Below are 15634 nucleotides of genomic sequence, written 5' to 3'. Positions count from 1 at the left end.
ATATATTTCAAGAAGCACCACGCTCCCAGTATCCTCTGCTGATGCTGGAATTCTTTGATGTAGAGGCACAAATTTACTCTCCAAGTAATTTCGTACGATTTCCATTACATCAGCAGGTGTTTCGCATGTGCATTCGAGTTTCGTAGCTTCTCGAGATCGCATGATCCTCATCCAAGTGGTATCAGTAGCTGTGAACATCAATCGCTACAAAATCGTTGCTGGAGAGCAATGTTGCGCTATACGGCGCGTTACGCTCTGTATCAAAGGGCATTTGTGTCAATTTTTCACTTGCAACCTCAACCCCCCGGGAACGGAGAGAACAACTTCACATTGAGTGTTTTCGCAGGTTCGTAAATCACCGGTATGTGCTGCGGTACGATTTGCGGTAAGAGGTTGATGTACAGTTAGTGTTTGATTTGGTGGAACAGATGGTTTCTAACAAAACAGTCGCGTGCAGGGGGGAAATGTTTCTTTCTTCTTCCCCAAGGGGTGTTTGAGGTTCATCTATACACGGTCTGGTGGTGGCAAGTTCACTATCCACCCGCGCAATGCTTGTATTTGCTTGTTTGGGGAAGTGCTGCTGCTGCTGCTGCGTGCATTTGAAGCTTGGCAGCTGAACCTGTCCGAGTGTCTCGACGGTTGATTGTATCCTTGTTCCAGTGTTGCACTGCACAAGTGCGCACACACACATGGAAACACCATGCCGTCACACGAATCACACTTTTGTCGCCTCCATTACCTTGATAGACTCGACGTCGTTAGCCGTGACTGATGGAGACGCGATGCTGCGCGACAGACGGCGACACCGTTGGAAAAATGTGCTCCCGATTCTCTGCTCCATTTATGCTTAATTACTGATCGGCAGCTATTGCGACAGTGTATGATAGAGAGAGAGCGACCCGACGAGGGATGCATGCGCGTGTGTGCCCAAGACATTAAGCTTGGCAAGATGACGAAAAGACATTTTGGAGCTCTCCGGATATACCGGTGACAGTGTGTAGCAGGTTCCAGAATCAGTGATGCGGCGGTTATGAGGAAACGGTTTTGGCTCTTATTATGTGGAGAATGTTCGATATATAGTGGTAACATTTGGTAAATATTATTAATTAAACAATACACCCCGTATCTGTGCTGTTCTTTTTCTTAAAAACTAGAAAAGGTTATTCTCCAAAAAATTGAAATAGGAAAATGTATAATTTTTGGGATTGGAGGAACGATCGCACCAAAAAAGAAGTCATTAACAACGCATCTCGTCATCTTCTCTTAACTAGGCCAAACAAAGAGATATCTTTGTTTGGTGTAAGACACTTGTACCCGACCATAAAACACCCGGTACACCCGAGTCATTGTAAAATCGAGACGTTCTTTTCACCAATGCAAACATTATTCCGGTAGCGCTAGCAGCTAACACAGTACCACCGGGACGCGCGTGTGTGTAATGGTTTCTTCGGCATTACCATCCCGCGTCATATTTATGATGCGCTTGGGCTGATGTTTTTGGTTGTTGTTTGGATCTATTCTTGGTGTTTTGCTGCTCGACCACGACGACGGAGACGACGACATTATGAGCCGCGCCGTCTTCTGACTTTGATCCTATCCGATGTTTAGCTCCAATCCTCCTCCCCCCAAATGGGTCGCAATGGCATGTCCGACCGCTTTGAGAGACACAGAAAAATGGAATGGACAGTCCATTGAAGTAGTCGAAAAACAAATCTTCTATCCCATATACAAATCCTCCTCGAAAGTTTACCAATTTGTTTGGAAAATAGTGGTAATGGTGTTGCAGGGTAAGGCCAGTGAGAATGACGGTTTTGAGCAGTGAGAGAATGGGATTAGAAACAAACATGTAGAAGAAGCTTAATGAATCCGTAAAATCGGGGCTAAATAAATCTAATATAGACGTTTCAGTACAGCGCAACTCGTAACTTAAGCAATACAAATTGGAACTTAAAACAAAGTTCATTAGAACTATGTTTTATGTCCATTCCTCAAAACACAAGACAACTTTCAGTGGCAAAGTGTGTCTTGATGCTATTGCTCTGGTGCATTCATAAATCTTGTCAAAAGAGCAGAACGCCATTCCGCATTGTGCGCTGCAATCCAACAGTTGATCTCGATTAAGTGTAAAACATGGTTCGTCACTTAGCTGTTCAGTTAGCCGTAAATCGCACCATGGATGTTAGGTTAACCGCAAGCAACTTCCTTCAAATGTGACTTATGTACTAACATGCTGCCCCCCCCTTTCCTCCTTCATTTCAGGTCGACTCCAGCCGACACATGTACCGGGCCGTGATGGAAGAAGTTGTACGGTTTCTGGATCGCTGTTACCGCTCCCTGGATGCACTGCAGAGCGGACAGATCGGTCGATCGAAGAGCGTGCTGCAGGTGTCGAAAACGGGCGGTGTACAGCACCATCATCAGCACCACCAGCACGACTCCGACAGCAGCAGTGCGAGTAGTCCGCGGGCCCGCAGCAGCACCAACCTGGTCGATGTTCAACAGAAGCCCTACACCAAAGCGGGAGCAACGACGGGCCATAATGGGCGCCTAGACCATCAGCAGCACCAACCGTCATCGCTGACGTTGATCAACAATGCCGTACCGTCAACTCTTCACGAGGACGATTGTATCGTTCCGCCATCACCTGCCAGCTCCTATAGCACCTTTAGAGATTTTACCTGGTAAGCATATCCTGCCAAACGATCGCTCAATAATTTTTATTCACTTTTAGGTGTAATCACTAGGAAGAAAAGAAGCTCCAGATTATAATTAATTGCTCATATCGAAGGGAGGATTTCTATTCTAAATTACATACACAGTATTAGTTCTTGTCGTCAAAACCAATAAGCTACTTTAATCACCCACCGATCTCTTCCAACGGTTTTAGTGTGACACTTTACCTCGTGTTCTAAATGAATCACGTTTCGCATATGTGAAAAGCCTGATATAGGTTGAATCAGAAGAATCAAAACATCGCATTCCTGAAGATTGCACGCACGCAAGTTTAGTTTGATCGAATGATGCGAAGGAATATCTCATCGAAAAAGCGATACACCACTTGGCACCAATATCTCGCGAGCACCACGTTTTGCCCATGCTTCTTCTAAGCAGCGTCAGATTATTCGGGGTTCTCTCACTACCGCACCAAGGCTTTCAACTGCGTCGATTGGATGCAATACGCCTGGTTCGGCCGTTAACGTCTCAATACATAAATCGGGTGCTAATTTATTGGACACATACGTTAATTGCCTGTCGTCGCCGTCGCTGTGTGTGTTGACGCTTAGAAATTCGGCACTTGCGCCTGATGGGTCGAGAAATTCCACGGATGGAACACGGATCCACCACCACGCTGGGAGAAATTGTTGGATTATTTTCCGTTGTGTTCGATGCATTCATCTTCTTGTAAATGTGCATGTGGGACACTGTGGATCCCAAATATCATCGGTGCCCGTTTCTCGCGAGCGACGGCAAATGGAGAGACGGGAAGATATTGTCCGTCACGTTGTGTTACAATGGTTTTGTTTTAAAAGCGAGATTAAGGTTTGTTTTGAACGCGGTGACGTTAACAAACGCACACTCATGATTAACGAATGCTAATGCAGGTGGGTTGGTGGTGAAGTCTTCATTAGCTGTAGTATTTTGTTGTGGCATCGCTATTGTGTACTTTACGATTGTTATGAAGAAATTGATAAGTACATGATGCAAATGTAAGTACTGCAGGTTACAAGTTGTTTATTGTAAATCAATAAAACACCACGACATCCGATCCTATTGGAAATTGAATTCCTGTAGTCTAAGCTGATGCAATACAGTCATTTTGTGTGATACAGCATTTGGATCTGGATATGGGCAATTGTTTACAAAATGTAGGAACATATTGTGCTCAGTCTCCCCAACATAAAACAGAGCGAGGAGCAGTAGCGTTAGCGTGCACAGGTCACTGTGTCAAATCCATTACGAACCATTAAATCCACGACATCCGGACCAAAAACCTGCCGGAACCCCCCGATGCATATAGCAACACAGAAATAGGGACATTGCATCGAAAGCCGCCAAAATCTTGGACCCGCGGGATGGATGGACCAAATTATCTTCACATCTACCACAACTCACCACCGGGTATGACGGCTCCGGGCGGTGTCTTCCGTACAGTGGCCAGACCATTTGCGTGCGAATCGATTTGTCATCATCAATCATGGAGTTTGCGCCCTTATATCATCCATGCGCTTACCCACGCAGGAAACGCCAGTTGAGCTTGGGAAGGATTTAAGACGATCAACACTACTGCTCCTGGGCAGCAGCATAGAGGAGAGTTGCGAGACCCATCCAGTCGCGTTCCCGAACGCAATCGGAATGCGTTAGCGGGTACGCATCGATGATTCAGTCCGCGCCGGTTGTATGCCGCCTCCACCATTAACGCGGTGTTAATCTGAGCAATTTCGATGCGCCAAAGGTTTGACAGTACCGTGCGCCACCGGCCGCCGCTATCGTCCATCGGTGCATGATTTATCTGGAACCGGCGAGTACAGGTACCCCCCCCCCCCCCCCCCCCCCCCCCCCCGTATGCGTTTGCATGTTTTGAGATGTTTAACATAAATCATCTTTTGCCACTCTTCCAGAAGAAAAAGCTGTAGAGAATTCGCTATGCGAATGAAAAATGAAGATATGAACGTTTGTGGGGTGTTATTCCTTTCGCACACCAACAGAACAGTCGCGTGGCGTATAGGAATTTGCTGCGATCCAATGAGGGGTTGTCTGATTACCTTACTCTATTCGATTGTTTTTGTTTTGTTTTTACAGCAACGCTAGTTGTGATCGCTAGTTTGCGGGATGCGTGAAGGAAACATCACGTGGTCAGTAAACGACAAGGGTGCGCCCAGATGCTGGTTCATATATTTACGGGTTTTAGTTGGTCGGTCGGTGATAAATTTCACTTGATCGTCAATAATAAAGCTCCACTATTCACTATATCCCCACCCCGTTCAGCAGATCGCCAAGATGAACCCAAGAGGGAAGATTTTTCCAGACATTCTTCCCTTGGTTCGCTATCTACCGGATGCTGCCCGGACATGGGCGATTTGGCCGTTTTGTTTGTATCGTAAACTATGTAACAGGTGGGCTGATAATTGTTTGGCCTAACACATTTATCGCGCTAGAAGATTTTTATCCATATCATATTTCGTTTGTACCAACCTTCAAACGAATTCTGTCCAAATTGGACAGCAATCGGGCCACAACCTAATGAGCTAGAGCCTTTTGTGTGACGCAACTTTTGTGCTTTGAGTAATCATGGAAAAGAAGGAATTTCGCGTGATGATAAAATATTAGTTTTTGAAGGGGAAACATATAGTTAAAGCCAAAAATAGGCATGATGAAGAGTCTTTGGACACTGCTCTACCAAAATCAACCATCAAATATTGGTATGCTAAATTTAAAAGCGGTGAAATGAGCCCTGAGGACGGTGAACACAGTGGAAGCCCAAAAGAGGTGGTTACAGAAGAAAACATTAAAAAAAATCACAAAATTATTAAGAACACCCATAATGTGAAGCTGATCGAGATAGCTGACACCCTAAAGATGTCTAAGGAACGTGTTGGACATATCGTTCACGAGTATTTGGATATGAGAAAGCTCAGTGCAAAATGGCTGCCGCGTGAGCTCACATTTGACCGAAAACAACAACGAGTTGATGATTCGGAGCAGAGTTTGGAGCTGTTTAAGCGAATTTAATCCGAGTTTTTGCGTCAGTATGTTACTGTGGATGAGTGTTGGCTTCTCCACTTCACTCCAAAGTCCAATAGACAGTCATCCGAGTGGACTGGACGCGATGAACTTGCTCCAAAGCGGGGGAAAACACAACAATCAGCTGGCAAGGTTATGGCGTCAATTTTTTTGGGATTTGCGAGGAATAATCTTCATCGATTATCTTGAGAAAGAAATAACCATTAACAGCGACTATTACATCAAATTTTTGGAGCGATTGAAGGACGAAATCGCCAAAAAACGGCCGCATTTGAAGAAAAAAAAGTTTTGTTTCGTCAAGACAACGCACCGTGCCACAAATCAGTGAAAACAATGGCAAAAATACATGAATTAGGCTACGAATTGCTTCGCCACCCACCGTATTTCATAGATCTGGCTTTCAGTGACTAATTCCTATTCTTAGATCCCAAAAAGATGTCCTCTGAGAAGAAATTTTCGTCGGATAAAGAGGTGTTCGCCGAAACTGAGGCCTTTTTTGAGGCAAAGGACAAATACTACTACAAAAAGGGTATCGAAAAATTTAAAGACCACTAAAATCGGTGTATCGCCCTTGAAGGGACGTATGTTGAATACAAAAAAATAATTTGGCCAAAAAAAAGTGTTTTACTGTCATAGGCCAAACAATTATCAGCCCACCTGTTATATACGGTAATTTCGTTCCGCAACGGTGAGAAGATCGTCGTGAAATGTAAGCAAACACATTATGTTGGGATGGGGCGGCCCCAGCAGCACTTTTTTCGGTCCGTGTGGAATATCTCAGTCCGCTCCCGTTAGTTCGTTGAAAACGGCAGCGACAGAAGTTTCGTAAGCGTGTTGCGATAAATGACCCACAAACGATGCACCCGGGCACATAATTTTCGTTTGTTGACAAACTTCTGCCGGTTGGAATTATGTTGACGATCGGATTGAATTATTTAGCCGCGCGCTTTTGCTTCTCCATAGAATCCAGCTGTTTATTTACACCTCCAACATCTGAATAACATCTTTCCCGTGCGACATTAATGGGCTTTGTGAGAATGTGTCACCGTTGAAGGAAGAGTGAAACGGTGAAACGAACTCATGTTTTTTTGTTATGACACGTTTTTGTTTTGTGAAATGAGCAACATTACTGGACGGCCATGGTCGTTTTGAGGAGAGTTTTGTTTTTTTTTGTGAAAGACAAGAATTTTGCTCGAGGTTCAATTTCATGACCGATGCAATTAATTCGATTGGCAACACACAATCCAGCAGTTGGGCAGGGTTGGGCTGGAGTGGCGCTGGTGGTGGTCAGTGGAATGGTCTTTTCTCTCTCTGGTGCAGTTCTTATTTTTAACACACATTTACGCGCTCCAATTGAGTCGTCTGTCAACTCGGGCATTTTGAAGCCGCCCGTCGTCTACTAAACTGCTGCCGGAAGGTGGTAACCCTCCGTAGTCAGTACCCGTAGGAGATGTCGACTGCTGGTAATTTTACGACCAACACTTTCGCTCTCTGAAGAAGAGTGTGTCGTCCGTGTGCCAGAAATGTGATACTCTTCGGGGCCCGTTGTGGTAACCGATACCCCGTGCGTAACTGCAATGACCGCGACGCGGAATGAGTGTCAAGCGAGAACGATGGTGACGACCGTCGTATATCTTAAGCAAATCAGTTCAAATATAAATCAACCCTTCCCCTTTCGTTCGAGGCCGCCACCATTCCCATATAAGTAGCAGATTATCCAATTGCAACCACTGGTGCGCCGGCAGTGGCCGACGGGAGATCTCTTCGAGCGATGGTGGTGTGTCGAAAGCTATTATTTGTCTCGTAGCAATAATGTACTAATGTGTGTTGTCTTGTTTTGTCCCTTTCGTGTGTGCGCGCCCTGTGTTGCACCGGATTTTCTTTTTTTTTCTCCCATTTTAGGCGACGCTCACCGAAACGAACCCAGACTCTGCCAATTTCCAGCAACGAAGTTGACCCGGAGAAGCTGGCCCAGGAGGCGTTCCGTTTGCTGCGGACGGTGCAGAATCTGCTCAACACACAGGAGCCAACGCTGGCCCAATCGACGAACGCACTGGACAGCCTGATCTCGGCATCAACGGCGGCATCCAGCTGCGGTAGCAGCACCACGCTCACCGGTGTCGGTCTATCCGCTTCCGGCGCGATGCTCGGCAGCACACCGACACTTACCGGAACCGGCGGCGGACTAGGTGATGGAGCAGGCGGCGGTAGAACCGTGGGAGTATCGAATGGACACGGTGGAGGAGTAGGGGTAGGGGTAGGAGGTGGTGGTGGTGGAGGTGGGATAGGAAACCATCCGTTGGTGAACACCCGCAGTACGGTAGGCTTCAATCGGAAGCTAAACATGCGCGGCAGTCGGCTATCGGTGCGGAGCAGTACGGCCGACTCGGTACATTCGACATCGTCCTCCACGAAGACGGAAACGGACGAGGACAATACGGATCGTCCTTCGCCGCCGCTCCTGTTGGCGCATCACCATCACCATCTGCTGCACCACCAGTCGAATGGTGGTGTTAACGGTGGCGTCAATGGAGGAGTTGTTGGTGGCGGTGGTTCTGGTGGTGGAGGAGGAGCTGGAGGAGGTAGCAGTAGTAGCAGCTGTAGTAGTAGTACCTCTGGCAATGGCAGCATCAGTGGTAATGGGCATCATCATCATCATCATCATCACCACCATCATCACAATCCGGCCCATCGGTACAGTGCCAACATCGAGCGGATTAAGGAGATGATGATATCCAGCTCGGCGGAGGACGAGAGTGGCTTCAGCTCGATGAATTCGTTCCAGGAGATTGGGCTACCGTTGATCAACTCGACGATGCTGTCCTCGGTGGGAAGCAATCACGGTGTTAGCAACGGATCGCTTGGCGACGGTTCCACCACGTCCTCCAACGAGGGCGGTACGACGAACAGCAGCAATGGTGGAAGCAGCGGTGGCATCAACAGTGGCTACGGTGGTGTGTCGGAAGATTCATCCGAGTTGCGGGAAAACACCGTCATCCCAACAGCGGCCATGAACGGTGCAGCAGCGACGAATGCTAACGGCAGCGCGAACAAGCTGGGCATTCCGTCTTCACCTTCCGTCGTGAAAGCCACGACGAATCCGTCGAGTGGCAGCAATTCTTCTGCTTCTGCCGCCAGTATCGCCGGTGCGTCCAGTGGATCCCCGTTGCGTGCTACGCAGACGGCCAGCTACGAGCATCATACGCATTTCATCAACCATCGTCGCTGGGATTCGGCCCCGGTTGTGCCGCCGAAGCTGAAGATTCACGCCAGCGAAACCGATACCGTGTCCCGGGTTCTCTGGGTGTAGCAGAGATAGAAGCGACCGGAAGGTGGTGTAGTCACCGAACGCCGTCGCCGCCCCGTAGGTTTCCTCGCATTTCTTTCCCACTGCATTTGTGCACTGTGAATTCGGATCTCTCCCGAGCGCCGCGTCGTGGTTAGGAGGCGGAAAGTATTTTTCTGTTTGTAGCTTTGTAGGTTTTTTTGGTCCAGTTGCGCCTGTATTCTGTACCATTCAGATTGTTTGTCCGTGGTAGCTCTTCAAGTGGTACAGCTTTCTTTCTATTTTTTTGTAAATAATTCATTGGACTGCACTTTGCGCTTGTTGTTTTTTTAGAGATCCTTGATATCCGCATATCTTCATATTAACTTGAATGTTTTAAATACTTTCCAAAGAACAAATGCGAAAGAGACAGGTCGGCATATACTTAACACTAATATTGTATCTATACCCGAACGTAGGATGTTTATCCATTGCATTTAATTAAATCTGATATCAACAACCGCTATCCCGTAAATGTATCCTTATTAAATATAGGGGATCGTTTTTTTTTACAGAGGAGTTGTATAATTGCATATAAACTTTATTTCTACACGACACTTTCAATTCGTTCGACCCATTGTGTAATTGCTTAATGAGGATCACATTGGGTGATTTCGCATCACAATGGGGACATTTGAAAGCGATTCAAACAATAAATCGAGATGTAATTTTGATTGTTTCTTTTTCTGCATTTATCTATGCAGGATACCTTAAGTTAATGGAATCGCAGACTAGGACATGCAAATGTACATTTAGGGCGTGAGGTTCACACATACCTCCCTTGATATGATATGCTCCCTTATACTTGATACGCCAAGTATGCTGAGTATGACGCGAATATAGTAGCGAAGTAATATCAACCGACGTAAGAATTTGATGGAAGATAAATAAAGTAAGAGTGTGGTATGTACTATGGATCAAGGTGTCCGCAAAGAGCAGGATAACCGTTTCGTTTTTGTTTGATACACAACACAACCAAAGCTGATAAGGGAATGCAAGATAGAGCGCTAAAGCGAGAAAAGCAAAGAATCCGAGGGAAATAATATTAACACAACATGGCTTCCAAAATATGGTCGATAAAATAGGTAAGAAGTGAGATCACCACTCGTTGATTTTTCTTATGTTCTTACATCGCAAATAAGAGTGTTAGTTCGTGTCCAATGTAAGATTGCTGTTTTTAAATTATGAGTTTTCTAAAGTATATCCATAAGCAGCACCATAAGCGATAATTTTAAACTTGCAACTATTGTAGCGCGTTGGTATTAAGTGTCGTAATTTGCTACCGCAGCAAGGATGGAGAATGGTGAAAAAGTAGTAAAATAGTTTTCTAACCAGCAAACAACTAAAAATATCTGTAGAATTGTAGACAAAATGGCGAAAAATGCGTAACGCCGCGGTAGGGTTAGACGTAGATGATGTTAGTATACCGATATACGAATACGTCCAGCATTTAAAAACGCGAATGAACAAGCAGCATAACAGTTTGTTTTAGCGCAAATTATGACACCAGCTACCGAACCTAGAGGACAATAGCTATTTAACTTATAAAAATGCACCAATCAAACGCGGCAACCTAATGCTCTAACATGTGATGCAAAAGTAACACAAAAAAGCCACTGAGCGATAATAACACAGGAATCATCAAGAGAAAAAAGGTGGACGAATGGAGAAAAGTGTGAATTAGGAAGCCAAACAAATAAAGAACACCAATGCAAAAATTCTAAGTATAGTCGATAGAGAAGAGGGGGTATGCTAAAAGATTGTTTCGATAATCAAACCAGATAACAGGGGAGTACACTAAACGCCTGCATCCTTCCAGCAAACGATCTTTCCACGTTTTAATGGTACAAAACTATTGATTTTTATTTCCCATTTGATGCAAGTTTTATGTTGCTTCTTCTTTTTGGAAGATAAATTCTTTCTACAGCCATAAAGCATGTGGTCAGGTTAAAGAGTGTTTTGTAAAATCAAGAAAATTAGTAAGGCTTGCGCATTTGTGTGAGATACACAACAATCTGACGTTATGAAAGGATTCTCTGTACTGAAGGGGGTAACTTTTAACGAATGCGCTATTTTTCAAACATTTTGAAGAAAACCGAAACATACTTACAGAGTGTTGGGGCAGCAACACGATTCCAAGGTTCATAATTTCCAACACATCTAACTTTTTATCACAGCTACTATATTATATTACAATCGTTGGAGTACTCTGCGATGAAAAAAAAACTCTACTTACCATCTGCCGCTAACACAACCACTACTCTCAAACACTAAAATAAAGGAAAATACCTAAAACACGTAAAAGAGATTTTTGAAGTTGTTAGCTTTTAATTTTGCACAATGTAAAGAATGTTTGCATATTTTGTTCCAATATTATGCTCGTATAGAACAGCTCGTATGATGACAGTTGTTGTTTATTTATTAATGAAAAACATCGAGAAAATGTTCATGTATTTAAATGTCGTACAGTTGTATAAAATGGACCTTATAAATCCATTTTATTTTGATCTTATAAGTACTAAATAAGTAATATAGTAATTACTCGAAATTGCTTAATTTTGTCCCGATTCGAAAACTTTCCTACTTGGTTGTGAACTTGGGAAGCGATGTAGGAACGCTTAGCGATGAAGCGTTATCAAGCGTTACACTCGGGTGAAATATTTCAACACCAACCCTTAGGAAGATTTCAACCCCTACATGCCAAGGGTTTTTGCAGTTAATATGTTTGATTGCTGTTAAAATTGTAAACCAATTGTACATGTGCTGCAGAGGAATGAATATTCATTCCATTTTAATGGTTATATTAGTAATCTGCTTGATTAAATTGCGATATTTTCCTCGGTACAGACGAGGGTTAAGCGCACTATGAAATAAATCATCATCATGAAATAAATGAGGTGCGCGTGCATCGCGTTAAGAAATACCCCTTATCATCTTCCCGCCTTCAAAGTCGCTTTGGCGAAAGTGTGCGTTCGATCACATCGAACGCAGAACCGAATGTATTGGTGATAGCTACGGTCGAATGTGGCGTTTGTACTACCGTGGACCACGTGCTGCTGAATAATTTATCAAAACCGGTGGCGCTACTTCTGCCACGGAGTGTTTTGGGGGGTGGGATTCGTGTGGAATATTGAATGAAACAAATAACGCCCGGTTATCCCGGCCCGGTTGTAGGAAAACCCGTAAGATGACGTTTGACCAGCAAGGGCACATGGGCTGCACAGACCCGCGGACACACCGTGAAGACAACCCCGTGAAGTGATATGCACAACGGGAGAGTATAAATAACGAGAGACCTTTCAAACGCACACGCAGGCCCCGAATCCGTGGCTAATGAACGCGCAACTAACTTGAACCGGGATCGAAGGTCGTTCGAAGGGCGCCGACAGTTAGACGTTGATGTTGGTAACGTCAACCAACAGCGAGCCACGTGGTCGTTGATGTGTTTTTGTCACACTCCAGCACTAATGATCGCGATCTTCGCTGGCTGGCTGGCTGGCTTTAGCCTACCGTCGCAGGGGGTTCCATTTTTTGTGAGGTTGAAATCGTACTCCAATCGGCCATCGCGTAAGGAAACCCCCCGTGTAAGGGTATTTTCCATGTGCCGCAAGGTAACGCAGGCGTACCAAAGCAAACAAACTGTGTGTATGGATGCGTGAGGGTAAGCCAAAAAAAAAACAACAATTGATGCAATATACACGTACAGAAAAATCTTCTAAGAACCCTAAAAAAACCATAAACCAACGCAAATGACGTCACAAACGCGGGTTGAGAGACGGAATTGTTAAAAATATTATTTTTAAAAGTATGATCTCGCTCCGGCACCCTAATAGCAGACCGATGATGCATCAATCTTTTCGGCAGACGAAACCCGAAAACGCACGCGATATGCGATGATGCGCAAGTCTCTTCCATGCTCGGCGGCGCATACGCAAATGCGAAACGCGCGTCGCAATGAGACGTCGGTTGCGTCGTTGTTTGTTCGACTGGCTTAAGTTATTGGCTTAAGTGGTCCTGTTGTGATGAGCGGACGGGGAAAAAAAACAGTTCACCATTCTCTCTCTTAAAAAGAGATAACGAAAGAGGGAGAACAAGAGCTGATCTCCCGTTTAACTTCACAGAACAGTAGGTGGTTTTAGCTGAGAAGAAAGATACAGCGGGGAAGTGTCATGCCGGTCTTAGGGGATGATGATAATGACGGACGAGTCTCACGTGACATTCGGTAGATGGTGGTCAAAAATATGGTCGCTTCGCTTGTGCGGTCTCTATTCGTTCGCTCGATTTATGATTTGTTTTTCTGTTTCCTTTTCACATGTCTTATGTTTACACACATTCCTTTCATTTTTTTTTTGTTAAATAAATCGTTCTTGCCAAAATGCTTCAACCAGGGAAGAACAACGTATTTTCGATGCAATGCATTGAATGTTGTTCTTGTTTGTTTTACTACTTGGTGGCTTGCTTTGCTTATTTGTTTTATTTTTTAAGACGTTTTTTGTTTACTTTTTTCGTAAATGTTTTAAAAACAGGCATTAATTTTACACCTTTACATTAACGTAGAACGTATTCATTTTCTTTGTTCATATTGTTGTCAATTTCGAAATTTTATAATGAAAAGTTAGTATTTTTTACGGTTTTACGGTTTTTAAACCGAGTATGCCCGGGATAAGGCAAATTGCAAGGAGGAAATGCCTTGTAAAATTGTACACCACTCAACATTGCGGTGTCGATATTACGGCGAAAGCCGTCATAATGGAAAAATAAATAATGAAATCGGTATTTTTTACATTTATTTACATTTCGTTTTTATACAACGTTGAACAGTTTCGTGATCTGCAAAAGGTAAAATTTTGAAATTGAGCATCATTGTATTTATTCGGATAAAATCTTTTCAGTGTTTGGACTATATTTATGTTATTGTAAAGTGTTTTTTTATTAGAAGTATTTTTATTATAATGATACATAACTGTACGTAAAATAAAACTTGTTTTTCACATGATCAGTTGTTTGAAAACTAACGATCAAAATATGATCCTTCAAATGCTACACAGTTGATTTATCTGCATTGTTGTTAATTTTTTTTATTATTATTTCGGAATAAAGAGTGCTTAATTTATCAACAAATCCATTCGTTTCAGGTATTCTCGCAGATAAATGTCTGGTGCGGTCAAATCCGGTTAACAACCTGGCCAGCTGAAATCCCTTTACTTCAACATCAATATATTTTAATTTTAAGAAAGTTTCATAGAGGTTTTGTGCCTTTTGATTGACATTCGCACCTCTCATTGCCAGGTGACTAGGGAAAGTTGTACGTAATATGTCGTATTAATGCACAATAATTGTTTGGCTCTCAACAAATCGTAAGGAATGTTCATTCAAATCATTTTCGAAAATGCTATAATAAACATCACGAAGTGCCGAGCCGGGTAGACGGACCGAATTTTGAAGACGGCGGGCCAGATAGCCGGTAACGGACCTTAGGCCGGGGATTATCTCCATATCTCTAATCTGCGATTTAGGATAGGATCAACTAAGGTTGATAATCATCCTGCAATTTTCAATTTTGTCACCACAGCACGAATGAAAGTCGGAGAAGGTGTAATCTAAAAAAGATGCTACCCTCTGATTGCGTGTTGGAGCTGCTTGATCAGCAGGATTTCAAATATTTTACTGATCACGGGTTAGATGCAAAAGGACTACAATAAATGCAAACATGATCTCAATTCATAGTCAATTAGGTATTTATATAGTTATTTACTTGCCATTTTCCGTTAACATAATCCCATTCCATCACTATATCAAAGCGTTTTCTGATCACACAAAGGTTGTGCATCCCTGACTTTGTCGATACTAAAGAAGCGGTTAGAAACAGACAACTTCCAATCAACGATCAACATTAGACAACCGGTCTGTGAACCGAAGAATGTTTATGCGTATTGTAACGCTGTTATTAGACAGTATTTCGTATGTTGGCAATGTTGTATATAGAGTCTGTATATGCACGAAGTGATCGTACTTGTTACAGTAAAGTTAAATAATTTAATCTAAAAAGCGCTCTAGTTAATATTGCACTTGTGTCTCATCCAGTTTTGTGTTCAAAAACAAACAAACAAATGCTTAGATTAGCGCCACACGATCCCACTTGCAATGCAATGAAGTAACACATGATACTGTTCTATTGTTACGCCCAGTACAACCACCGTACACACACGGGCGGCTAATGATCGCCAATCATCATTCATTAGTGTGTGGCAAAATAGTTTTTTGTATGTCCACCAAACAACTAACCGCTACATCCAACAACCCCCGGTGTGTTGCCGGTCGGAGAGATGGAGGGCTCGTATGCTTATCGTGCGGTTGATTGTTTTCTTCACCCAAAGCACAGTAGGCTACGATGCGTCTGGGTCTCGGTCGCGGTGGTTCTGGTTGGAAATTGCAACGTAACGCTTCTTGCGTCACTTCAACCTGATCGATGCTCGGGGAGGAAAAAAAAATGCAACCCCAACAAGGGCATCATGTTTTCGGCGGGGCAGCAGGTGACGAATGGACCGTTTTTTTTTGTTGTAACTG

General features: G+C 43.8%; 1 protein-coding gene across 1 annotated transcript in view; it reads left to right on the top strand.

Annotated features, from left to right (window-relative positions):
- The window catches only part of LOC128303828 (uncharacterized), a 92236-nt gene extending 82599 nt beyond the window's left edge, over positions 1 to 9637 (top strand). The window contains exons 4-5 of the mRNA XM_053040906.1: positions 2260 to 2681; positions 7645 to 9637. Coding sequence (XP_052896866.1) covers positions 2260 to 2681; positions 7645 to 9052 — 1830 coding nt within the window. The 3' untranslated portion in view covers positions 9053 to 9637. The remainder of the gene's footprint in view (positions 1 to 2259; positions 2682 to 7644) is intronic.
- The last annotated feature ends 5997 nt before the right edge of the window (positions 9638 to 15634 follow it).

The sequence above is a fragment of the Anopheles moucheti genome, chromosome 3 (assembly GCF_943734755.1).
Source record: "Anopheles moucheti chromosome 3, idAnoMoucSN_F20_07, whole genome shotgun sequence".
NCBI classification, from domain to species: Eukaryota; Metazoa; Arthropoda; class Insecta; order Diptera; family Culicidae; genus Anopheles; species Anopheles moucheti.
Note: the sequence above shows the minus strand (reverse complement) of the source record. Positions and strands in the feature narration are given on the sequence as shown.